General features: G+C 37.1%; 1 protein-coding gene across 3 annotated transcripts in view; it reads left to right on the forward strand.

Moving 5' to 3' along the window:
* The window catches only part of LOC145694861 (protein phosphatase PTC7 homolog), a 167,120-nt gene that overhangs the window by 92,935 nt on the left and 47,711 nt on the right, over positions 1 to 26,474 (forward strand). For 2 of the 3 annotated variants that reach the window (XR_014133054.1, XR_014133055.1), the window contains exon 3: positions 11,131 to 11,269. Coding sequence is in view for 1 of the 3 variants with exons in the window: in XM_081771562.1 (XP_081627688.1) it covers positions 11,131 to 11,310 (180 nt within the window). In the remaining 2 variants the exon portion in view is untranslated. Of the gene's footprint in view, positions 1 to 11,130; positions 11,311 to 26,474 lie in introns of those variants that run through there. The other variant, XM_081771562.1, reaches the window with a different exon arrangement.

A 26,474-nucleotide genomic window follows, 5' to 3' on the forward strand; every position in this document is an offset into this window, starting at 1 on the left:
ACTGACTGAAAATGATTTTTTTTTTTTTTTTTTTTGTTTAACGCCTCGCGTTTATGCTCTTTAAGCTGGTTAATGGAGATGGGTGATAATGATAGTGAATAATTGTGAATTAAATTTTTGTGCTGTCCCACCAGGAATCGATCAAAGTACCACGTCCACCAAAGACACACGCGGTCCGGGTTCGATTCCTGGTAGGAGAGCACGAAAACTTCATTCACATTATTCACTTTTATTAATCATCCGTCTCCTTTAGCATAAAGTGACTGACATCGTACAGAAGGTCGCATTGCGACTCAGTGGTACATTCCTTATCTGCGCAGCGCTGATCCGTATTTCGATTCATAATAGAATATCTGGTAATCATATCGTTCAAATTTCAACCAGTTTATAACCTTGAAGCTTTTGGGGAATTGTGAATTCATAACATATGAGGAAAGAATTGTTATACAACTAGGTTAGAGGTATATACAGCTGAACTTTAAGCGTGTTCGTAAAATGGCACCAGGTGTAGTATTTAGATAGATAATTTTTATTTATAAAGACATTTAGTAAGAAAATTATGAATGTTTAAAATAGTCAAGACTGAAAATAAAGTTATTGAAATTCAACTGTGAAAATATTGGTATCAGTTGAGTAAGAGTAAAATGTTTCTGTGTAAATTTCGGTATTTACGTAATTAGATTAATTTAGTATTTTGATCCGATTCCCCTCCCTAATGTGTATAAATTTCCTTTATGCGAGCCGTGTTATTACAAGCTCTTCGTGATGGGTTCCGGACTTCAAAAGTTCGGGAACACTAATTTATTTTAAATTTGGGATGATGGATTACAAAATGGATGATGAGTAAAATAAGTTATCCAGATATTGTTGCCGTTCACATTGCATACTGCTTAAAATATGGCTAAATATCACAGGAAATAAGAAAAGTAGGTAATCCATTTTCCTCGTGCATGCTATAAAATAGGTTGACCTTCTGGATACTCTGACAAGGTTTCACTCATCAAGTCACAACCAAGAATTTTCTTGTTGTTGTTGTGATTGTTCGAGTTCGTTAGATAGATGTCGTTACGTAATGTTGGTTCTCAGAAGGAGACAGGAGTTATTATTGTATGTTAGAAACATGAAAAGGCTGTTAGGTAATCTTTGTGACAAAAGTAATGGACGTCATAAGAAACGTACCTACCATATACCAAAGAAGTATTCAAGATGTTTGTCATTTAAAACATTTCCTATCGTTTCGTGGGCACTTTCTGTCGTATAATTTCCTTTTGAGGAGGTTTGCAAGCTGTAGACCAGTTTTCTAGTAATAAATAGGATTTAACCCACTACTTGCAGCTAAAATTGTAGCGCTTTGGGATACATCAGATATCAGGACCTTGGAAGAGAAAGGGCGAACTCAAAAAACCGATTTTTTTCTCGCATTAGACAGGACTGGACAACACATAGATACCGCTTTTCGCCCTGGTTCGCCCTTAGTATTCTCACAGTTTCAAGATAAAGATTCCCTCTTGCTATCTTAATGTATTTGCAAAATTTTCAGCTTGTTTCCCAAAACCCCGATTTCAGGATTTGCCCTTGATAATGCAGTTGATAATGATCTGTAAATATCAAGTGGAGATTTTCTTGAAGTGAATCTTAAAATTCGTCAAGGTTACCACATGAAGCACTTACTGTAAAAAACATTATCTCAGATCACACGAATTTTCATTTGTTTCTATGACATTTCTCAGTAAATCGAATCTGTACAAATCATAGCTGTTTGTGTGATATGTTGGAAAATGGGTGGTATACTGGCTCTCAAGACTGAATATCTCGTGCTCTAATTTTCGCCGTCTCTTAATTTGTGAATGAATAAAGCAGTTAGAATCCAGGTCCCCGTTTGATGGCTGGGCTATAAAAATACAGCTCAAAGTAGACTAAATGTAACTTGGGTGTCGACGTTTCATGCAGTCATGGTGGTGTAGTCGATAAAGTGCCTATGATCCAACCATAATGACTTGATTTGTAACAGAGTGAGAAATTATGACCATCAGCGTATCAAGAGATTACATAGTAAAATTGAGAAGAGAGTAAGTACTTAGGAATTATCTATTCTCGATCAGCTATTATGGATTCATGTCAAGACTTTGTGTTAGCATGTAAATTCCAGTTATTTCAACATCTATAGGTGAAGGTCTCCTCGATTGTCACAGAATGTACAGTGTAAACCTAAGGTTACCTTTTTTTTTTTTTTTTTTTTAACCTTTGAAAGGAGATACAATCAGCAGTGGTAATGATGAAGAGGAAAGTACCTTGTGTTTGAAATCTTCGGATTTATATTTTAAAAACAGTTTGTATTAGGACTAGCTAAAAATATTTACAAACCTTTCTTTGAGAACCCATATACTGCAGTATTAACTTCAGGATTATAAAAGATAATAGACTTTTATGTTTAAGGGGTAATTAAAGTAGCTGATAAAATTATAAAATCACGTACATCGTATAAATGGAGAGGAATAGGCTTGAAGAACATTGCAACATCTCTGTCAGCAGAACATACTATTGGTTTGGTACAGCTCATACTGCACCGTACTTGAAATATGGGTCTACGACGAATCCCCCAAATACCAAAATGAATAAAATTCCCAACTTTCATTTTGGACAAATCCCCCAGCAGACTTCGTGAAGTAACTGGATCGTATAATAAACGGATAGAGAAAGTATTTATATCCCATAGATTTGTTAGATATTCTAGTGTAAACTGGCGTTCAGCTGCAACTGAAATTATGCTCGTAAATAAATAAATAAAGATGGAACAAAAAATAAAGAGTATAAATTACTGAAAACAGGTGAAATAATCGCTTCGTGATGGGAGATGTGGATGAGGTAAGGAATCAGTTACTAGAGCATAAACGGTTACTTAATATATGCACACACACACACACAAAAAAAAAAAATCATTTTAGAAAGACCGGGGAGAGACTAAAGTAAAATGAATGATGAATTCATAATTATATGAAAATGCATATTTATTGGTACTTGTTGGTTTAGTGTCCCCTTTTTTCACCGAAATTACGAGTATATGAGACGTTAACCCGCAGTTTAAGGTGGAATCCAAACCACCGTAACACGTTTGAATTTTAATGCTCTCCCTCCGGGAATCGAACCCGGGAAAAAGTGTTGTAGTTATTATAAAGTTACTGATTGATTTACGGAACAAGGGATCTGCATGTAGTTAATGCATTTAATGTAATTTAAATGTGATCCAGGATTAGGCGAAATAAAATAAAAATTACTATACAACAATTTCCTTCAAGTGTATTGGCATTAGTAAATTATGGTTTATTGCTTGTGTGCTAATTGTCTAAAATAATCTTATGCAGTAGCGTACCCAGGAATTTATTTCGGGGGGGGTTCAAACTAAATATGAAGCTATTTTATATTAAAATTGCTAAAATTGCCCCTAAAATTAGGCTAAATTTTTAAAAAGTCGAAATTTCGGGGGGGGGGGTCCGGACCCCCGTGTCCCCCCCCTTCCGTACGTCCCTGATCTTATGATATTGTTAACACTTTGATGCTATCGAGAAATTGATTTTAACGATTGCATAGGTATACTTTAGCCTAACATTCGATAGTGCAATTAAACGTTACTTAACTTGATGAAATCTTCCTAACACTAATAAGCTGTGATAAGGAATGAATCCTTTATCAAGTCACATCACGTATCGTATAACAAGCAAATATTAGTGTATGACTATGCTTTGTGGCATATTTCACGTGGGTTTATAGTATGAGCATGGATATTAATATACGATAATTTGCTTCAAGTGTAGTAGCGTATGTGTGAGTGTGGATGTGGTTCATTTTTAACATATACCGTACGAATTGCGATTACGGATACGATCCGACACTCAGGTTTCTGTTAGCTGTCTTATATCTATATGGACTAGGAATTGCATAACAGATAAAGTTGCGGATATTGACCTTGATGCGTCCGGTTAACCGTTATTTTTTTTTAACGTACACCGGATATCTTACTAGGGTTGGTTCTTCTATCCGAATACTGCTCATTCTAGCTTTGCGATTACATATTATATAAACAATGACCAAAACAAACACGTACATGTTAATAACCTGTGCAATAGTTTCGGCTATACATTATTTTATTGCTTCTATCAGATATATTTGATTTTAATCGCTTTTACGTCAACGTTTTCTCATTTTTTATTCCTACTTGATCCATCATTTCCTTAACATCTTGTGTATTCCTTACTCAGTTTTCTTGCCCTTTTTTCTTTTGCTATCTTTTTCTTCCAGAGCTTCGAAGATATTCTTTCTGCGGTCCATCACTCATCGGTCTCATCTTAACATTGTTGTGTATTTACGGGAGAACTTTCATGTTCGGAATTCTGCCTTTCTCGTCTAGTAATTTTCCTAAAACCTGAATAATATATATTGGTGAAAATGTAACGGGTTATTAAAATCTGTGTGTTTTGCTTTGGTCCTTTTCGTTATTCCTCATATAATATACCTAGATTTTTTGGCTAATAAACTTCGACAATGTGTGCTAGGAGGTATGGTGGCAGGAAATAGAACAGAAAAATCGTATATGAAGACAAAGGGGGTTAGCTGAAGACCATGGAGCATGGAAACTTTTCAGTTGCAATAATGACAGAATACCTGTGATGATGATGAATATGTTTGTGACAGACAAGAATGAATGTACTCAACAGGACTATAAAATGAAAGTGTCGTAAATGAACGTATTTTTATCTTGTGGGTAAATTAGATCTCTGACGTTGTTTCGCGATGCTAACGAGTGAGTTCTCTTAATTTAAGAACACGCTCTGACCTTTTAACGCGTGCACTTGGCGGCAATAGCTGTTAGCCTTCCTAACCACATGACTATCAAAGCGTTTGCATCCGAATGCCCAAATACTTTTTCCTTTCTTTCGCTGTACGGAAGACCCATAGTTACAGCATGACGCAAATAGCTTTCCCTATAGATAGTATGAGAATACGACTATTATACTGTATTAGATAATGTAGGTTTGGTCATTGACTGTAGTGTTAGACAAATGTGCCAATAAACAAGTTTATTCTTCAGAAAAGATGCCCATTCCCCTGTCAAGGATTTTAATTTTTAAGGTAGAAAATCTTTATTGATTAAAAGCACGTCTTTAAATGGATTTTAAATTGTGGTGAGATTACAATATAAGAATCTTAATTTGTTAATTCATTCAATACTTGTGTCAGCATATCTAGATAAAGTTTTACACCATTTTGTAGCTATCTTAAATTTTATCATTCAGTAAATTTTAAGTTGCTAAGTTTTTGGAGCAAAGACAAATTTATCGACAGAAAATCTAACGTATCGCGCGATATATGTTCAGGAAACTATACTTTTACAAATGACAAATTGTATGCTGATGTCGTAGATTTAAAATTGACTTTTCTGCGCAGCCCCAGATTCGATTCTCGGTAATTACAAAATTTTGTGAGTTCGAGTGAGGGCGTTTTCCACCGTTGTCATTACAATCGGAAGTGCTTGAATGAAAGAAATGTAACTTGGAAATCACGATGGCCTGATCATTATTCGCATTCGCAGGCCTTCGTACCAGTAAGACCAGTTTATTGTTAAGTTTATGCGAGGACCTGCTTAAAGTAAGAGGTGATCTGGAAAGACAGAAATAGCACATTCAATTGATAACCCATCTGGACGAGCAGAGCCGTTTAGCTGTAGTGCAAGGAAAATAGTTTCCTGTTTTATTTTCGGAGGAGAATTAGGTTTGGAGGACCAACCAGTAGCTATGACACGTGGATTATTACTTAGAATCAATTTTTACATGGCATTAACTAAAGACTGATAATTTTATTTTTATCTGTATTTTACATATGCTTTATAACAGTTCATCCAGTGCCACAATAAATGTGAATTTAAACAGTATTATGTATTAATCCAAATACACGCGTAAACAGGCAATCGATTCATTCATTCTACCTATTATTGCAGTATTACTGCAAATTGTATAAACAATTTAACATATAGAAACAATTTTGCAAAAAAGAAAAAATCAATGACATGGTCAATAGCAGTAGTAGTATTTGTCCATTATAGTTACTGAAGATAGAAGCAGGGCTTTCAGCTATCCTTTTTTCCTATTTTTTCCTATATTTTGGAAATGTGTGTATGTTTGTCCTATATTTTAATCTTGTAATTTATTTCCTATATTTTTCATTGATTGAATTATTAAAAATACAAGCCAAGGGTAGTTCCAGTAATAATTTAAATTGCTATATATTAGCAAATATGCTAAATGCATCTTAGTGTTTTTTTCTGAGGGACTAATCACTAATCCTCATTATTACCATTTTTTTAAATTTGCTTTTTTCTATCATCCTATGTCCATTCTTTCTTTTTCTTTTCTTTGTTCCCTATGTGCTTATTTTTCCGCAATGAAGCTTAACTGACGTGAGAAACCTTGTCATGCTCCAGTTTCTTATAATGCAAGCTGTGTTAGCATTTTCTTTCAGCAGTTTGCAGCAGTATTGGCTAGACGTTGAGGTATGTTGGTATTCAACATATCCCAACACCTTCCAATATTGCTGTACATAATATGCAGAGTTCATACGCGTCCTGGAAAACCTGAAAATATAAATGTGTCATGGAAACGTCCTGGAAAGCAGAAAAATTGTGAAAATCCTGGAAATGTCCGGAAATTTATGCTGTATAACAGTTATTAGAAGTGTATATAAACTGTAATTCGCAGAGCTATGATGAATGAAATGCTGTTACATTATTTATTTCATAGGGAAATACGTTGATCAAATAATTCGATGTTTAATTAGATACAAACATTTCATTACAGAGAAAACTGTTATCTATCTTCTTTCATCATTAGAAATATGTGAAGTAATAAAAAATAATGTCAAAATAAGGTTCATCTCTAAATAAAAGAACTAGAAGGGTAGTATGAATTTAGAGAAATAGTTAATATTTTTGGTGCTTTAATTAAATTTACGTACCGGTATTCAAAATTATGTATGAATAACGACATATAAGAAGTGTTAAATACCATGGTAATCCTATAAATAAAAGTTAACTATTTCGTTTTCTTCTGAGGTAATACGAATATGTTCTGAATTCTAACAAGTTACATTGGAGCTTCATGTTTTTTAGTGTTTTTACTATTTTCAATGTCTTGTGCAAATTCTGTTGTTTGTACAAAAATCATAAAAACAAAAACAAAATGTGAAAATTGTAATTCAGAATGTATGGATAGGTTGTATCCTTAAAAAAATAATAATAATACTTCCAGTTGCATTACCAATGTGTGTTCTATTGCATATATATATTTTATATATAATATATACTATTTTATAAACCAAATTGTCCTATATGTTTTCAATGTCCTGCTGGGAGGCCTGTAGAAAAAAAATAGGGGAAGTGTGTAAGTGCGAGTGAAGAGTTAATTACGGTACACTACCATTATGATTAATCCCTCATATAATACCCATGGAACCAGATATAATGTTAGTACGTTTCCATATCAACACTATCAAAGAACATGTCATATAGTATTCTTAGATTATTTTAATGAAAAAATAAGATATAATACACAATATGATAGTAACTTGAAATTTGTAGTTTGCGCCGTAAGCTATTAATTAGATAACGTGATTACGATAATTAATCGTTGTTGCTAATTGTGTTGTTTGCAGACTGCACCAGACGGAGAATTTGAATGCCAAATATACTCTTCAAGGTCAGGTAAATAAGGGGAGAAAAAGACTTCGGCTTGTGGTAGGGAAAGGTGATGTAATGGTGGTGTGGGTGTTGGCGATGTAGACTTCTTTTTTAATTGCATAACTGACCTAAACGATGCATATCTCACATGTTCGTATTCCTGTATGTTTTCGCGAACTAGTAAAGCCTGTATCATGAACAACGTCCTTCCGTAACTTGCGTTGCTAGTCCTTCGAGCAACAATATATTGCTCAATTTCAGTTGTTGAAAAGGGAGAGAAGGAAATGAAGTGAGCTGTATGCACAAATATGCTGAAATTAATTAACGAATATAATTTTCCTCTTCTTCTTCATCAGTATATTATTATTATTATTATTATTATTATTATTATTATTATTATTATTATTATTATTGACTGAAAAGTTTACATGTCAATCTGCTCTTATTTCACCAAGTTAATTCAATATATTAAGATATTAACGACGTAAATTATTGTTTTTACGAACTATCATTAGCAATTCCAAAAGAACACGTAAATTTATTCATACATTTAATGAATTTTCTGGGGCGTAAATAGCTGTAATATATTGGTTTGTATTAGAAGTGAAAAAAAAAAAACGGTTTAGTTGAAGGGACCAGCCTCTTTGTTTTCCTCAAAAAATTGTTATACAATTTCGCTAATTTCTGTTAATATTAAATTAGGTTTGGTTAGGGTTAACTACTTGCGTCATTGTATGCATACTCCCTGTGTGCTTCAGGTAAGTACATATAGTTTGTACAGCATTTCGCATTACTAACTTTCTACAAAAGGTACCTCAATTCCATTTTTATATGAGACACAAATCAATTAAGCTTCCCTTACTTCCAACTCATTTCTCCTGTAAATCTATTTTTTACGTACTTTTGGCCTCCTTCATCTAAACATAGTCCAAAACACTTTCAAATAATAAACATTATTTACTTTATAGACAACTAGCAGAAGTGCCCATTCTTCATACAGGCTCCGGAGCACAGTAGAGCCACTTTCGTTGATTAACTAAAGGGCTTTTTGAGTTACTCTATAAATTTTAAACCCCTTCGCTCCGTAGGATATTGATTTAAAAATTGTAAATAGCCTACTGTATCGTTTCTATGTTTACTCAAAGGTATGTCAAATCAACGGTGTGGATTTGCGTAAAGAAGATACAGACAAGCATTCAGCTTTATATAGAAGAGCATACAACGTGGAGCAAAATAGTAAAGAAATAAAGAAAACTTCAAATGTTTGAATAGCTCTAGAAATCTAAACAGGGCCGACCTTCCAAGTATCGAAACAGCAAATATCATATTATCCATTAATTTCTACAGTCATTGACACAAGAAGTACTTGCAGATTGTGCATCTATCAAGTGTTATATTTTGTCGCAGATTGTGCATACAAATACATAAAGTAAATACCAGTACCGTGCTAAAATTGGTCTGCAGATATGAATGTGATTTTTCGTTATTTCTACTTACTGACCCATGTTCATAAGATGTGAAGAAAACTTATCTGTTTGTAGAATAAATAGGTACTACTATCATCCACAGTCATAGGATCTTTGTTTTTTAATTTTGTACGCTTCTTTTGTGTTAAATATTTTTTTAACACTAGACAATAATAAATATCAAAAGAACTATTCTCTTTGGTAATTTACACCATTCCATGTATATTTTATTTATTTCTTTTTTTGACAGTTTCGCCAGACTTAACATGCTGGTGTGCTAAATATAATAGTAGCAAAGTATGCAAATGATCGAAATGTAAAACGGTAAAAGCCAGCTCATAAATACAGGTTTACAATTGAGAAGAATATTAACTAAATACTTGTGTAATCTCGTGGCGAATAAATTGGATGTATGAAATACCCGAGACCGTAGACCATCAGGAAAAAGAAGAAGAAAAGGGGAAAGTCGTTCGAAAGAAATGGTATTCAATCTAAAGTAGTGAAATTTTTGCAATCGAACCAACGTTTTTCAATGTTAAATTAAAAAAAAAAAATCAATATTGCTAGTTCAGCACGAAGTTCTCTTGGTCCTTCACCATACCAACAATACAGCATTGTTGGGAAGCGGATTTGAGATGTTCTGAGTTTCCTCACACAATAATATGCACGTTCATAGTATCATTTTTGTGTGCTCTTACGTTCCATTTAAATTGTCTACTGAAAACGTTACTTCTTTTAACATGGGGCGCCTTACCAGTATAGAAGCCAAACGGTAAGTGCGATTGGAAAAATCACACCACTTTAGATTGAAAACCACCTATTTCCAACAACTTTCTTCTCTTTCTAGTTCTTCGTATATTCACTCATAATGAACTTGGCATATGGCTCCGGATTTTTGATACACCCGATGTAGTAGTAGGAATGGTGATTCAAGTTCATGAGGTAACGGGAAAACTACTTAGTTAAAGAGTAACGTGAAGCCGCTATACTGACATACGAGGGTATTCCCAGAAGTTTTCGGTGTGACACTGAAATACCGTACCATTGGAATAAGCAGTTAATGGCATATACTGCCATGTGTGGAAGGAATAATGTATTAATTTCAGCTGTATAGTTGCTTCAATTCGTTGGAGAAAGTCATTTGAATCAGTTGATGTGATGGAGATCGCACATCTGCATGACAATACTCCAGGCTACACGGCTGTTGTTGCCAAGGTTGCAGTGAAAGATTGTGGCTTCGAGGAGATCCAGTACCCACCGTGCAACCCAGATTTGCGAGCTTGTAGCACTGCAGTTTTTGCAACAGCAGCCGTGTGGACTGGAGCATTGCCATGCAGTATGCGACCTCCAGCATATCAACTGATTCAAATGACTCCTGCCTCCAATGAACTGAAGCAGCTAGACAGTTGAAACTAATACATTATTTTTTCATAGATGGCACCATATACACATGAACGGCTTATTACGAGTGGCGCGATATTTTAGTGCCATGGCGGAAACTTTTGGAAATGCCCTCGTACATCTTCCAACAAATAATCATTTGGCCAGCTAAAACCAATCCATGACTTGAAAAGTAAGGTACTTTAGTTAACTTGTATATGATCCTGGCATACTATAATTAATATAAAAAAAGATGTCTTGAACGTCTTTAAAAGTTGCTAAGTTTAGATTGTCTAATAAAATATCTTTAAAGCTGCTAAATTCAGGCTTTCTAATAAAGTATATGTGATGTAGAGTATGTGTAAGTTATCTGTACTAACAAAAATATCTTTAAAATTTATTCTTCTTTTGCTTGTGAGAGTCAGTACACTATTTTCCATCATCATCAAACGCATTTTTTGTTTTAAAATCACTTACTATGCGCATAATAATTAAGTAATTATCAGGATGTATATTCGAAAGTATAATAATAGTTCGTTCTTTTTTCTCTATTTGTAGGTGTTGCTGATGGTGTGGGCGGTTGGCGACGCTATGGGATTGACCCAGGCGAGTTCTCGAACTTCTTGATGCGAACATGCGAAAGACTAGTCACAGGAGGCCGTTTTGTCCCAACACAGCCGGCGGGCCTTATCGCACGAAGTTATTACGAACTTCTCGAAAGTAAACAACCTGTATTAGGTACGTTTACACACACTTTTTTGGTTGCATGAATTTATATTAATGAGGTTGTCTGATGTATCCACATGTTCTGTTGTTATATATTCAACTCTTGACTTTGTAACTTGTCTAGTCAAACTTGTAAGTGCTTTAACATCTCATTTCGGAGATAATTGTTTATATATATAACTGAAAGGGGCTTTGTTCTCAGTTAATTTACAGAAAACGTGCTTGAATTAACCGTTGAGATAATAATATCCTTATGATTTCGATTCTACCATAAACTACAAGTGTGCTATTATTATTATTATTTAACAACATAGCATTAAAAATAATGAATGTTAGATTTATATGTTACATTGAGTTGATGATAAATATCAAAATAATGGAAACGCCTGTAAGAGATACAACTTAACAGTAAATCAATAATACGCCTTGGGACTACCATTAGCCTGCAAAGCAGCTAAGATTCGTCGTGGAATGGAGAAATATAAGTCATTAAATGGTTTCCAGACGAATACTGTACCACTCCACATGCAGTACGATATTTAGTTCCGTCAGCAAGGATGAAAGGGGATATCTTCTCCGGAGTCTGAGCTCCAGAACTGACTAGATGTTCAACAATGCGTAGATCTCGGGATATTGCACAGGCCATGAGAGACGTCCCGATGCTCATGAAACTACGCCGTAGCAGCTCCAGCCGTGTGCATTGGCGCATTGTTTTTTTGGAAAATTCTGTCGTTGGCCGAAAATATAATCTGGATCATAAGGTGCACGTAGTTACCTAAAATGCCCACACAATCACTAGTAGGGATGGTATCGAGACGAGACGAGACGAGACTTTGTACAGTCTCGGTCTCGTCTCGGTTGATAAATAACCGTCTCGGTCTCGGTCTCGTCTCGAGTAAAAAATCACCGTCTCGGTCTCGGTCTCGTCTCGGTCAACAGATGCTTGTCTCGATCTCGGTCTCGGTCTCGAGTGCCAAATCTCGGTCTCGTCTCGAAAGTCTCGAAATAAATAGTGTGAAATTAAAATAGTGAAAGTATTATTCTCGTACAGTCTGTCGTTTCCGCTTATTTTTTCCTTTCATTTTGACTTAGAATTATGATATGGTGTACCTCTTCGTAGCTAATTTGCTAGTGCTAATGCTTTCCATGCGCATATTCCAGGTTCAATGATCAGTGGGTATATCACGCTAAAACTCTAATAGAACCCATATTTCACTTTCAGCAATAGACTTTGTCTCACATAGCCTCAGAACTGCTTATACAATTAAACTCTATTAAATTAACTTCAGTACTATACAGTAGTTTATTTCCTTCCTTTGAATCAGAATTGTTCAATACCTTCTAACGGATAACGCAACACATAGCAGCACGAATGTATTTAATTGATGAAATGCTATATTACCGTTTCACACCTCTGTGTTTAATTGACACTTTATAACACGAACGTCGTGAACCTTGTGGTGGTAGCTACTACACTCATCTTTGCTATGTGAGGTCTCGAGTTGGATCACAAAACAAGTTAGATTCAAAGTCCGATGTTTCGCATAGTTCGCGTCTCATTTTAAATGCATGTTTTTTCTTATACAAGTTCATAAGGTCGTAATGCATTACATTACGTAAGCACATATCCAGTTCCGTAACATAGATTAATCTTATTCTTGAGCTTTCAACGGTGCATGCAATCTTTATTCGAGAAAACTAATCTTGCGTTCATTACGTTGAAATTTTATAATGATTAAAAATTATTTGCGAAACATGGACATACATATTATATAAGTATATAGGTAATTCGAGTTATCTGTATCTATTTTTTCTCACTCGCCAAAACAAGTGATTCTTAAATTTCTATTTTTCTTTTGTATTAATTTTCGTAGTTTTGCTGCAACATGATGGATTGAATAGTCAAAAATATTTTTTTCGCTCTATGATTTTCATTAAATTTTGGATCCACTTTTACCCTACCTTACCTAGTAAAAGTTATATATTTAGTCTTAGTTGAGGAACCGGTTTTTAGCTTCTGTAAAATTACGAAATTATGACTTGGTTTAGTTTACCTCCGAGGTCCAGATATAATAAAATCATCACCATCATCATAATCAACCATTATCAATCCATTGCTAGATGAAGGTCTTTCCAAGTCTTCTCCACAACTATCTAACTTGGGCAATTCTTTTCCAGGTTACTCCTCAGTGGTTCTTGATTTAGTCATACCTTCTTGTATGCAGATGTTTCCTAGGCTGTTTCTGTCTCGTGGTATCCAGGCTAGAATTGTTTTCGTCCGTCGATCATAATTTCTTCTTGCAATACATCCAGCACACTTTCCAGCTCATATTAAATTATTTCATTAGCACCATCAGTATTCATTTCTATATATTTGGGCTACAAATAGTTCGAATTCGCTACTTTCGGAGTACAGACACTCTACTTTTTAATCTTCAGATCTGGCAACACTGACTGAATGATTTAAATCAACACAATGTGAGGACCCCATTTGGTCTAGCGGGTAGCACTCTTGATTACGGTTCGCGTGGCCCCGAGTTCGATTTCCGGTAGGGGTAAAGTTGAACGACTGAAGTGGTTCGGATTCCACGTTAAACTAAAACAAAACAAAACAAAAGTGAACACTGTGTATTATTAACTGTAAGTCCTTGAATAATTGCATATAGCTATATGGCATGGATCGAGTTTCAGGTGGTCGGTGGTCAAACTAAAGCTAGTGAAATGCAATTAGGGTGTGATTAGAACTTTTAATTAATCTAAAGTGTACACCAGGCCTCTAAGGCTTAGGGAAAACAATTAGTGTTACTGAAAATGTATCAGTTACATTTAATTCAGTTACAATTTGCATTTACATGTATTGCTGGAACGAAGACTTAAACATTAACAACATAAGTAGCCCAAAGACTATGAAAAACGTCGTCTCTTAAAAGCATTCTTGCACCATGAAACAAATTACGGGTAATTTTAAAATATTTTGCAGTTTATCTACGTTATTGCACATATTTAGAATAATATTTAGCAATTTATTTAAGTGGCCAACGCTGCTTAAAATAATGTAACTGCGACTTCTTGTAATTAAAACCACCAAAAACTATTGTTGTAATGTTATAGAAGCAAAAAAAAAGCAATAATCATTATAAAAATTTAATACAAATACTTCATTTTAAGCAGTATAACAATCACTATCAATGTGTTTGGTATCTCTGAAACGATTTGAAATAACAATTGTTGTAAATGGCGTTATAAGTCTTTTGGAAGCATCTGCATGAGACTTAATATGTCAACGCGTTTTCGAAGTAAAGTCTTTAGAAACATTTAAATTTTCCATTTCTTATAAATTTGTTCCTTCATTCATTCGAAATATACTATTCCATGATCATAGTATTTGACTCTAAGATACAGTTGATGCGCATTGCACCGTCCATGCCATTTGAGTTATTAGAGATCTCCAAAATGTTGATGTTAGTGATACTGTGTTGTCCTTTGTTACGCTAAATAATGTATGGGCTATTGTGGTTATGTTAAATAACTAAATTAGAAATATGTAATATTTTACGTAGCGCAATTTGAGAAAATACAACTTTATTTTGCTTTAGCAACATTGCCTGCTTATCTAGTGATATTGCAGAGTATCAAGAAGAATTTCCCAACTTAGTACAAAATTTCAGCATTTATAATATATATATATATATATATATATATATATATCGCAGATCCTATGGGAGGGCTATAGGGACTATAGACCCCCTTAATGCTCAGGTATGCACTGGATAAAATGGGCTTCAATCCTACTTTCTTTACACTGGATAAGGCGGTAAACCATGGTTTAGCCCCTCCCTTGATCATATACTGGTCCGTGACCATATACAGGGTGTTTCAGATAAAACGTCCAGTGCTTATAAATCCGAAACAGCTGAGAATAAAAATATGAAACACAAACTGAGATAGGAAAATGTCATAGGGCGCATCACATGGTGTTGTTGTGGTGACCCCCAGGGCCCTCCTTCAAGGGGGCCCAGGGGCCAACTTCTAATTTTCAAATAGGAACATGCATTGATTCATACCTCATTCAATAGTACTTGAGAAACGAAACAACTTTTGTAGGAAACAATTTTCGATTTGGGCCACCGTTCTTAAATGGCCGCAAAAAGTGGGCCCTATATCAGATAAAACGTCCAGTGCTTATAAATCCGAAATGGCTGAGAATAAAAAGATAAAACAAAAACTGAGATAGGAAAATGTCATAGGGCGCATGACATGTGTTGTCGTGACCGCAAAAAGTCCTGTATCAGTTTGAAGTGGGCACCTAGGCCCCCTTCACTGAGTTTCCTGAGGGTCACCACAACAACACCACTTGATATGCTTTATCATCGTTTCTATCTCAGTTTTTGTTTCATCTCTCTATTATCAGCCGTTTCTGACTTAGGCCTATAAGCACTGGACGTTTTATCTGATACAGAACCCACTTTTTGCGGCCATTTTGAAAACGGTGGCCCAAATCGAAATTTGTTTGCTACAAAAGTTGTTTCGTTTTTCAAGTACTATTGAATGAAGTATGATTCAATACGTGTTCCCATTTGAAAATTTGAAGTTGGCCCCTGGGCCCCCTTGAAGGAGGGCCCTGGGGGTCTCCACAACAACACCATGTGATGTGCCCTATAACATTTTCCTATCTCAGTTTTTGTTTCATCTTTTTATTCTCAGCCATTTCGGATTTATAAGCACTGGACGTTTTATCTGATATAGGACCCACTTTTTGCGGCCATTTAAAAACGGTGGCCCAAATCGAAAATTGTTTCCTACAAAAGTTGTTTCGTTTCTCAAGTACTATTGAATGAGGTATGATTCAATACGTGTTCCTATTTGAAAATTAGAAGTTGGCCCCTGGGCCCCCTTGAAGGAGGGCCCTGGGAGTCACCACAACAACACCATGTGATGCGCCCTATGATATTTTCCTATCTCAGTTTTTGTTTCATCTTTTTATTCTCAGCCGTTTCGGATTTATAAGCACTGGACGTTTTATCTGAAACACCCTGATATATATATATATATATATATATATCCAGGATGGCCCATTTTAATCTTTCCACGGAGATATCTCGAAAACGGTTGAACATAAATGAACCGAACAAAAACTCAAATAGGAAATGCCATGGGGCACTGGGGCACGTTGTCTCTGAACCCCCCGGGGCCGCCTTTCATGGGGTACCAGGTACTTTAAAATTTTAAGTGGAAACATGGGTACGTCGTTGGATAAATCTTAAAATACTAAACAGTGTTGTAGCAAAAGATTTTTCATGTGGGTCATCGTTTTCAAAATGGCCGCCAAGACATGGTGCCTGTATCAGATAAAACGTCCAGTACAACTAGATCTCTAATATGAAAATAGTTGGAGATAAATGAACAGAATAAAACTCGTATAGGAAAGCACACAGGGTATTTATCATTCCACGGCTCGAGTATAATGCAACGGAGAAAAAGATTATTGAAGTATAATTGACATGATGCAAAAGAGGAAATGATAGAAAATTATCTTTCCGATCTCTGTCCGTAAGTAGGTGAAGCTGGAATGAATGGTAAAATCTCAAATGAGAACCTCACTTTTATTTGCAATAGAGCGATAATTTTCTAGGACTTCCTCTCCATTATGGCACTTTCACTGTAATCATCTTTTCGACTGTTGTAACATTCCAGAGCTATAGAATGATAAATACCCTCTGTGATTTCCTATTCGAATACAGGTTCTCGTGTTTTCATATTAGTGATAGTGGAAGTTTTACCTGATGCAGGTACCATGTCTTGGTGGTCATTTTGAAAACGGTGACCCATATGAACAATCTTTTGCAACAACTCTCTTTAGTTTCTAAAGATATGTCGAACGAGGTATCACTCACCCCATGTTTCCATTTACAATTTTGAAGTTGCGCCCTGGGCCCCTATGAAGGGTGGCCCTGGAAGTCTCCGCGACAATATCAATAGATGTGCCACATGACATTTTCTATTTGAGGTTTTGTTCGGTTCATTTATATTCAACCGTTTTCATATTAGTGGTATTGCACGTTTTACTGTATCTGATAGAGGCAACATGTCTTGGCGGCCATTTTGAATACAGTGCCCGATATGAAAGATCTTTTGCAAGAACGCTTTTTAGTTTTTCAAGATCTGTCGAACGAGGTACCACTCACCCATTGCTTCCATTTAAAATTAAAGTTGGGATCCGGGAACCCATACAGGGCGGACCTGGGTGGCACCGGGACCAGATATATATATATATATATATATATATATATATATATATATATATATATATATATATATATATATATATATAGAGAGAGAGAGAGAGAGAGAGAGAGAGAGAATTTTATTTGCATCAGCAGTGGATTTTGTTTCGGGAGAGGCTTGAGGAACGAGTAAGGAACATTTGCGTTGTACGTGCAATGCAAATATATATATATATATATATATATATATATCACAAATTTATTTCGGGAGGGGTTTGAGCCCGATAACCACCCCCTAAATACGCCACTGTACATCAGTCAACTGTTCTCATATTATCTAACCCAGCAACGAAACAAATTTTGAGTGAAGGCAATTTTAGTATCTATCAATATCAATATTCGAGACGAGACCGAGACTTTCGAGACTGACCTAAGTCTCGTCTCGGTCTCGTCTCGATTTATAGAGGTCTGTCTCGGTCTCGGTCTCGTCTCGGTATTTAAAAGTCCGTCTCGGTCTCGGTCTCGTCTCGGTATAAAAAAGTCCGTCTCGGTCTCGGTCTCGTCTCGATAATTCGAGACGAGACCGAGACGAGACCGAGACTAGTCTCGGTCTCGGTACCATCCCTAATCACTAGCAACAAGCGTAGTAGCAGGGAATTGAGGCCCACAGCATCACAGAACCGCTACCAGGCTTTACGTAAGAAGACAGTTCAGAGCAAAAGCTTTCTTGGACGTCCACCGTATGACTTGTTGAAATGAAATGAAAGAGGATTCGTAGGATCGTACGATGGTCCAGTCGTTAGTGGTCCATTTTCATATTCTCGGCTTCATTTTTTTAGTACTAAAGCGTCGTTGACGATGATCAGCGGTTTGAAAATTGCAACTCAATCTCGGATGTTCAGGTTATGCAGTTTGCGTTGGACTGAGATTGTCGCAGTAGCAGGCTCCGGGTGCTGATTGAGTCCCACAGTCACTTTTGCTGCATTCCCACTACAATCTTTGGATCTTCCTCGTAGCTATATGGTTACCGTATGCGCTTTTGACATGAGAGGACCGGATTCGATTCCCAGTGGAAGCTTATGGAGTTCAGTTTTCGTGTTCCGGGTCCACTCTCATTTCTTGATGATAAATCTTTTGAGAGCTCGGCGATTTTTGTCATTAATCTTCTCTTTTTTTTACTATTACTCTTTACGGGTGTTGTTTGCAATGAGTTATGGATCCTTCGCTTTGGACACTGTTTTTCACGACATTCCTAACACATGACCACCGTAGATACACTTCTAACTAATCGTCAACCTATAATTTAGCTTGTATCACAGATAAAACGTTACTTAAACCGTGATAAATACGTTATGTAATTTAGGTTGTTATGATAATTACCATTATATCACTTATCTGCTTTATTTACCTCAGTAATATCGTGGTTATTGAGTACCTGAGTACCATATCCACAAAACCTGACGTGGGAAACAGAGGTTAAAGTTATTTTACGAGAACACATAGATGACACAGATGTTATCCTTAGCTATCTCGTTTATTATAAGATTTTTATTTACACAGATGTGGGTTTGACTCTTACAAAGCTATTCTAAACCCGATAAACTTAACGGAATCAATCGTTGAGTCACCCACTTGAAAATGTGTTGTTTGCATTGTCTCAATGTTATTCAATTCTGACATCTATTGAAATTATTCGACAATAATGCAGTTATTAGATAAACTCTATTAGTACATTGCGAGTAGATCGACAATAAATAGCATTACATGATAAAAATCGTTTTAAATATTCTCTTAACATCTATCGCTTTGTCATTTATCTTAATCCCAGTATATCTTAACTTAAGGTTCCGAGGACAAGGAAAATCGCATTTGCCTGACCATACTCATGTGTCAAATTAAGAAAAACCATAAAATATACAACTTACATGTTCTGGATTCCCAATACAGTAGTCCGCCAAGTATTGTCCAAAACGAGACAAAGTTAACGAGACGAGACTTCTCGCGATATCGGATACGAGCCAAGACCGACCGAGACTCGATCCTCACTACGACCGAGAGAAGACAAGATCCCCTGGTCTAAAAACCAAGAGTTTTTATATTCGCCTCATCTGTTATTTTCACTCTCAAGTCCTTCCGGATCAGTCTATTCTAGACTATGAAATAATAGTTTCTATGACGTATGCGTGACTTTCACACTTTCACTGAAGAAAATTGTTTTTGCTTATATAAGTGTTTTCATTTCCTGGTGTCCTTCGTACATGTTTTTAGAAATACCATTTATATCTTATTTACACATTTTTGGTATCTCTACGGCGACACTGTTTTAATGATGAAATGTCTGATCTCTTAAATTAAAAAATTCGATCAAAGTTGATGTTTTCGTGATATTCCCCCACTTAAAAAAAATATACTGAGCAATCCTGTAATGGATGCCCAAATCGTGGAATTCGATCACAGTTCGATGGTCACCCTGTATAAGGTTTTTGGCGAGGCACTGGAAAAAACACTTGTACGTCGTGAAACTCGTGAATCACACTTCCTAGACACTAGATGCAAACGTCACTTTCATGCCTAGAATATGTAGATCGGTGACATAGGGAGGAAAAATAACATTAACTAGCCAATGGTACCAAGAATGGCTAATGAGGCATGAGGTTGTAATATCGGTGTAAAATGTAACGTAACTACGTTGAGTACATTCGCGAATACACCTAAAGAACATATCCAATAGGGACAAACATCCTACAATTAAGTGTTTTGAGGGAATCCAGAAAAGTAAAGTGTTAAGAGTTGTATATTAATGACATTTTAAGTAATGTTGAAAGGATTGTCTTACTCGTATGGCAGGCAATGGATCGTTGAAACCTGGTTACATTACAATCGTAATACACATATGAACAATAGAAAATATACACATATATATATATATATACAGATATAACAAATGTAAAGCAATTAACCTAAGTACGCATATACATAAATATCAGGGGAATGTTGTATATTCCTCTGGTTTTTCCTTTATTGCACAAACCTTAGCCGTTCATAAAATAATGTGCATCCAAGATGCACCTGTAATTCCCTTTCAGTGCAATCTGCCGAGGAAATGAAATGTTAGTGTAGGCAGAAAAGGAAAAGGGGAATGAAGAGTTAGGAGGCATAAGTGAATATGGTTAGGAAATGGGAGATAGCATAAGGTTTTTTTGTAGTTTTTAATTTTTTTTTTATTGTTTTGGCATATAAGAATGATAGAAAATATCACCACCAAATAATCATATGGAGTATGAATTATTTACAATGGTGTGGATGCGAAAAATCTTGGACTGAGCAAGGAGTCCACTGGAGGAGATGATGGTCGGGATGGAGTAGTACGGGATTGAAGTACAGGATCGTGTAGCGAAGGTGTTGATGGTGATTGACCTTCCAAACGTGTTAACAGATGTTGGTTGTCCATGTTATTGTGAGCAGAAGGAGAACGAGAATGCGTGAATTGGGATGTGATATTCGATTTGTAAAATCGGGAGCGCTTCTTGGATCTACCATAACGACACCAACATAAAAGAAACAGAATCGATAATACACATCCAACAGTACCCACAGCACTAATAATTGTAACCACATCTTTCGTTTCTATTGGGTTTTGGGCTTTGACGGTTTGAAGTGCAAAAATGCCAAAAACATAGACACGCCACATGATCTGAAAGAGAGAAGAGGAACTCATCTTACAGGCAGTCGAAATTAACGAAATGCAAATTGAATTTCAGTATTGTTCCTTTTTCTTTTTTTTTTCTTTTTTTTTTTTTTTTGTTGTTGCATTCATAGATTCTCTCCCTAAGATTTTCCTGTAATCGTTTTGAGGAAAAGAGCGTGGTTAGTTATAGCAGGGAAGAATGCATTGACCTGATTGAGGTCAAGCTGTGGAATGTCCGTGCAGGGTTGCTACCTCGCTGAGCCAGCATGCACTGATGCATGCCATTGCGTATGCATGGTAGGCTGCGTGATCACAACCGTACAAGGGTAGGAAACCCTTGGAGGAAATTTGTCTAAACCACCAAATGCGTGGATGGGGTTATTCCATTTGATATTGAGTTGTGATGGAGGCTGTATCCGTCTTGCTTGGGGTTTTGTTAGCTGCATGGTAAGTACCAAGGTGTTTTATTTTTTTTATTTTTTTTTATTTATTTTTTTTTTATAATGTACGCGGCGGGATTTGGAGTCATTACACATATATTCATTCGGTTTATTATTTTTTTCTAGATTTTTTTATATATAAGAGAGTGTGTTTCATGAGAAACGTGGGAACAAATGCATTCATTGGGGTAAAAGGCACGTAAGTTCATTGCCAAAGGAATGAGCTTACATGGTGCTGTATGAGACTTTCTCATATTGTTTTTGTGTTTGTGTGGTTGTACTGTTTGGCAAGAAATAAGAAATGGGTGGGTGTGGGAAAGGGGCTACATACAACCTATGTTGTATCTTTCCTAGGGATGTCTTTTTTTTTTTTTTTAACCTTGAAACTCTGCCTATGTAGAGTGCTTCTATAAATCTTTCTCCTTCTTCCAGTAAGAAATGCATTTGTTGCCTAAAATTAGTTATAAATAACACTGAAATAAGCCGACTATTATATATATATCTTGTTATTGTCCGAAACAGTGGAGTGGATACATATTTTGTGGGGGGGGGGGCGCATGTTATGCACATAAAGAATTTCTTATGTAACCGTAAAGTAATTTATGCGATTACGTATTGTTCGCCGAGAACTGATCTCAATGTTGTGTCAAGAATTTTGATAGTTTATGTATAGGTACTTACGCATATTAATTATATCAAATAAGATAGATGGAATAGCTTATATAAAATGTACTGTGACCATTTAGGGGGCCAATGTGGTGGGTATTTCCTCCACAATTTCAGGGGGGCAAAGCCCTTAAATCTCAGGGGAACCAATGTAAGAGGTGTACTGGTACTATTCCGGGGGGAACCAAATCCCGAAAAATATCAGGGGGACCAAAGCCCGTAAATTGGAGGGGATGAATGTAAGTGGTGCACTTGTACCATTGGGGGGACCAAATCCCTTAAAACGTCAGGGGGACCAAAGTCCTTAAATTATAGAAACAAATGTAAGTGGTACACTTGTACCATTCCGGGGGGGACCAAATCCCTTACAATCCCGGGGGACACCGGTCTCCCTTTCGTTTTCTATTGTTGGAATACAGTCAAACCTCTAACAATACAAAGAACTGTTTTTATACACAGTTGTGGTATCAGAAAATGCATCATGGAGTAACACGAAGCGTGGTCCACTTCTGTAGTACCATAATAAGCTTACGGAATCCTGTGGGTAGGGACTTAAGTTTTGCACACAATCATAATAAAATAAAATATGAAAGTTTGGATAGTCAATTTCTAGCATGTATAAATGCATCATATATATGTACGTATGACGAATTGTCTCTGAGGGGAAGAAGGGTAGGGTAGCATACGGTTATCAGAAAAGCGTGTAGGATTACGCGTATAGCATGCTGCATATGCACTAATACATACAGGCAGTGGGTATAAGAACCTACGTATGCAAATCACACTAAATAACAAGTTAGTTCATTACATGCTAACGAAGTTGAGTCATTACACATGTGTTAGAGAACCAATATGGCTGCCACGCGGATGCACGCTAAATGTGGGCCTAACGGTTATTACATATAAGTGTGGTTATGTGCATGCAATGCCTGGAGGGAGTCATCTGCTCCGTTTGCGAATGCGAAGAACCTACATGGGAGGGAAGGGAGGGGAAGTCTACCAATGTAGAAAATGAATGTTACTGAGTAGTGACAAGTGCATGTAAGTTTTTTTTTTTTTTGTGGGAGTTCGCGAAGCGCGTTGTGTCCCGCCAATCAAAATACAAGGTAGTACTTGCTGTATGTACTGTGCATGTAACGTGACACGCATAGCGACGTGAGTAAGAGGCGGGGGGGGGCCTAGGCCCGTGTCACAGTGTAAACAACAGGGAGTTGCCTCCAGCAGTTGTCGTTTGTATATAACTCACGTGGTACAGTGAATGATACGCATTGACACTTGTTGCTATCAGAATTGTAACCGGAATTACGTTATACGGCACTAAATAGTGGCGTAGGTAGAGGGGGTAGACATGGGTTGGTGGGGTTTGCGGAATAGCAGGATGCTAAGGTAGGGTAGGATATATGCGAAAACAAGAGACAAAGTCGGGCGTTTGAGCATATATATGTATGTATATGGTGCATTTATGCATGAAAAACTACACGAATGCTCTGTTACCATCAATGGAATTACAGATATTGTCTATACTTTGTTTGAAATTCGGGACTCGGATTTTCATCCGGTACATACAATTTCAAGCGTGATTTTGCTATCGGTACCTGTTTCCCATCTTGTATGATTAGATATGAATTACCATCTAGACGGCTGTGAATTTCAAAGGGGCCATCAAATAGTTGTTGAATACTCCTGCAATCACCGGGTTTGGCATATATGCGTTGCACCACGACTTTAGATCCAGGAAGAAACTCTGTCGGTTGCTTCTTAGAATGCAATTTTTCGCGTTGCCGTTCAAATATTTGATTCCTTCGGTATAACACGTAGTCCCGTGTTTCCCGTGCAAGAGTTAGCCTCTCGTGATTGCTTAGTTCTTGGTCGGGTGCATTAAGCACACGATCAATAATGAACGCAGGTTCGATACCAAACAGGATCGAGAAGGGACTGACGCGAAGTTCCGTGAGGGGTGTCTTATTTACACTAGCAGTGGCGGTCTGTAGAAAGTCCGGCCATCGTGCGTGTTGTTCCTTGGTAAGGAAACGCAATGCATTCTGGATGGCTCCGATTCGATTCTCAGCGTGCCCCAAAGTTTGATGATGGTGGGGGAGGGCGTAACGAACTTCTACCCCCATACTTGCTAAGAATTGCCGCGTCTTCGTGGACGTGTGGGATGTTTGTTTGTCCATAAAAAGGAGAGATGGACAGGAGTAGGGCGTCACAATGTGGTCCATAAAGAAACTAATAAAAGCTTCTGATGTTGGAGATTTCACAGGTGCCGTAATAACAAAACCACTGGCATGATCTGTCGCCAAATAAAAGTATTGGTATTGATCTGGTTCGGAAGCGATCAACTTCCCGGCCAAGTCAATGGAAAAGCACTTGAAAATGGTCTCGTGCGGTAACTGTTGCACTGTTTCGACAGATGGTTTGTACGATCTTTTAAACAGAGAACATTCATGACACCTAGCTAATTTTTGATGCAGCCACTGCTTCATCTGCGGGAAGTAATACTTCGATTTCAATAGCAGATGTAATTTCGTAAAGCCAGGGTGGGTTAATGAATGTGTATGTAGTTCATCAAAGATCGAATCCCGTAATCTGTTAGGGACACAAAGTACAAGTCTGTCGTTAGGGATGGCCTTAATTTTCCTATATAATAGCCCATTCGAAATCGTGAATTGCTTTTTCCATTGTTTGTAATGGCGCTGGGAGGTGTCTTCCGTTTGTAATGCCCGTATAATTTTCCCGAAAAATGAGTCCTGGCGCTGTAATTCGCCTAAATCTACTCTTTTATCGAGGGCCAGCATTTGATACTCATGTGGGGCCTCTTCCGCTTCCGCTATTGTTTCCGGTGTAACCGGAAGTGGGTTCCTAGACAATATGTCTGCCAATCCGTTCTTACTTCCTGTCAAGTGTTTTATGGTGAAAGAAAATGTGCCAAAGAAATCTCGCCACCTCAGTAATTTTGGACTAAGGTGGTTTGAGGTTTTCATGGCTGTGACCGCTAGTGAGTCCGTGTAGATGGTGAATTCTTGGCCAATTAAATACTTATAGAATTTACGTAACCCGAAGTAGACCGCGTACAGTTCAAGCTCATATATCGGCGGGGGCGTCTTCCGTGGCGGATGACGGGATGATGCAAACTGTACTGGGTGCCAGTCAGCATCAGTGGCGCGTTTCTGAAGTAAACAGGCGCCAACGCCAATTAAACTCGAGTCGACCACCAGAGCGTGCTCTGTATCTTGGGTTGAGTATATCTGAAGGAGGGGTGGGTTAGTGAGAGCATGGCGCATTTGTTGGAATGCACTCTCGCATTCATCTGTCCACACCAATTTCTTCGGCGATCCCTTTAGAGCTTGATAAAGTGGTGCTAGGTTCAGTGATATATTGGCAAAGAAATTTCGAAAGAAGTTCACCGAGGCTAACCAAGACCGTAATTGTTTCACAGTTTGGGGCTTGGGGATGTTCAAAATAGCCTCAATTTTAGCGGGGTCTGGTTGAATATGACCTGCACTAATTATGAAACCGAGACACTTTAGCGTTATCACACCAAACATTGACTTTTTAAGATTGAACAGAACTGAGTAACGTTGTGCAGTTGCAAGTATTTTGTCTAGACTTACCAGCAGTTCCTCAAACGTACTCGCCCCTAAATATAGGTCATCCACATACATGGTGAGGTGGTTGGGATCCACATTTTCAAAAATGTCACGTAAAATGCGCTGGAGCATAATCGTGCTGTTAACATGCCCCATGGGCATGGCCGTTAGTTGGTACATGGAATGCTTTAAATTTAAGGACGGGACGGAAAATGCTGTAAAAGGGCGGTCCTCAGGGTCTAATGGGACCTGAAAGAAAGACTGGGACAGGTCGAACGAGCAGAAGTACTTAGCGTCTGCTAAGTTCTCAATGACGTCCGCCATATTGGCCGGGGAATCCCTTATAGGATGGCAGGCTAAGTTCAGTCGGCGTAAGTCCAAACAGACCCGCAGATCGTCCGAGTTAGGTTTTGGAACCACTAGAATGTTGTTCCGGGTGGCTGAATTACTTAATTCAATGATACCCATCTCCAATAATTTCAATATTTGTTGCTTTGCCCTCGGGCGCAAACGGTGAGGTATGGTAAACATCGGGGATCGAAAGGAGTCCCTAGACTTTAAGTCAAGA

The sequence above is a fragment of the Thermobia domestica genome, chromosome 9, assembly GCF_964235325.1.
Source record: "Thermobia domestica chromosome 9, izTheDome1.hap1.1, whole genome shotgun sequence".
Lineage (NCBI taxonomy): Eukaryota > Metazoa > Arthropoda > Insecta > Zygentoma > Lepismatidae > Thermobia > Thermobia domestica.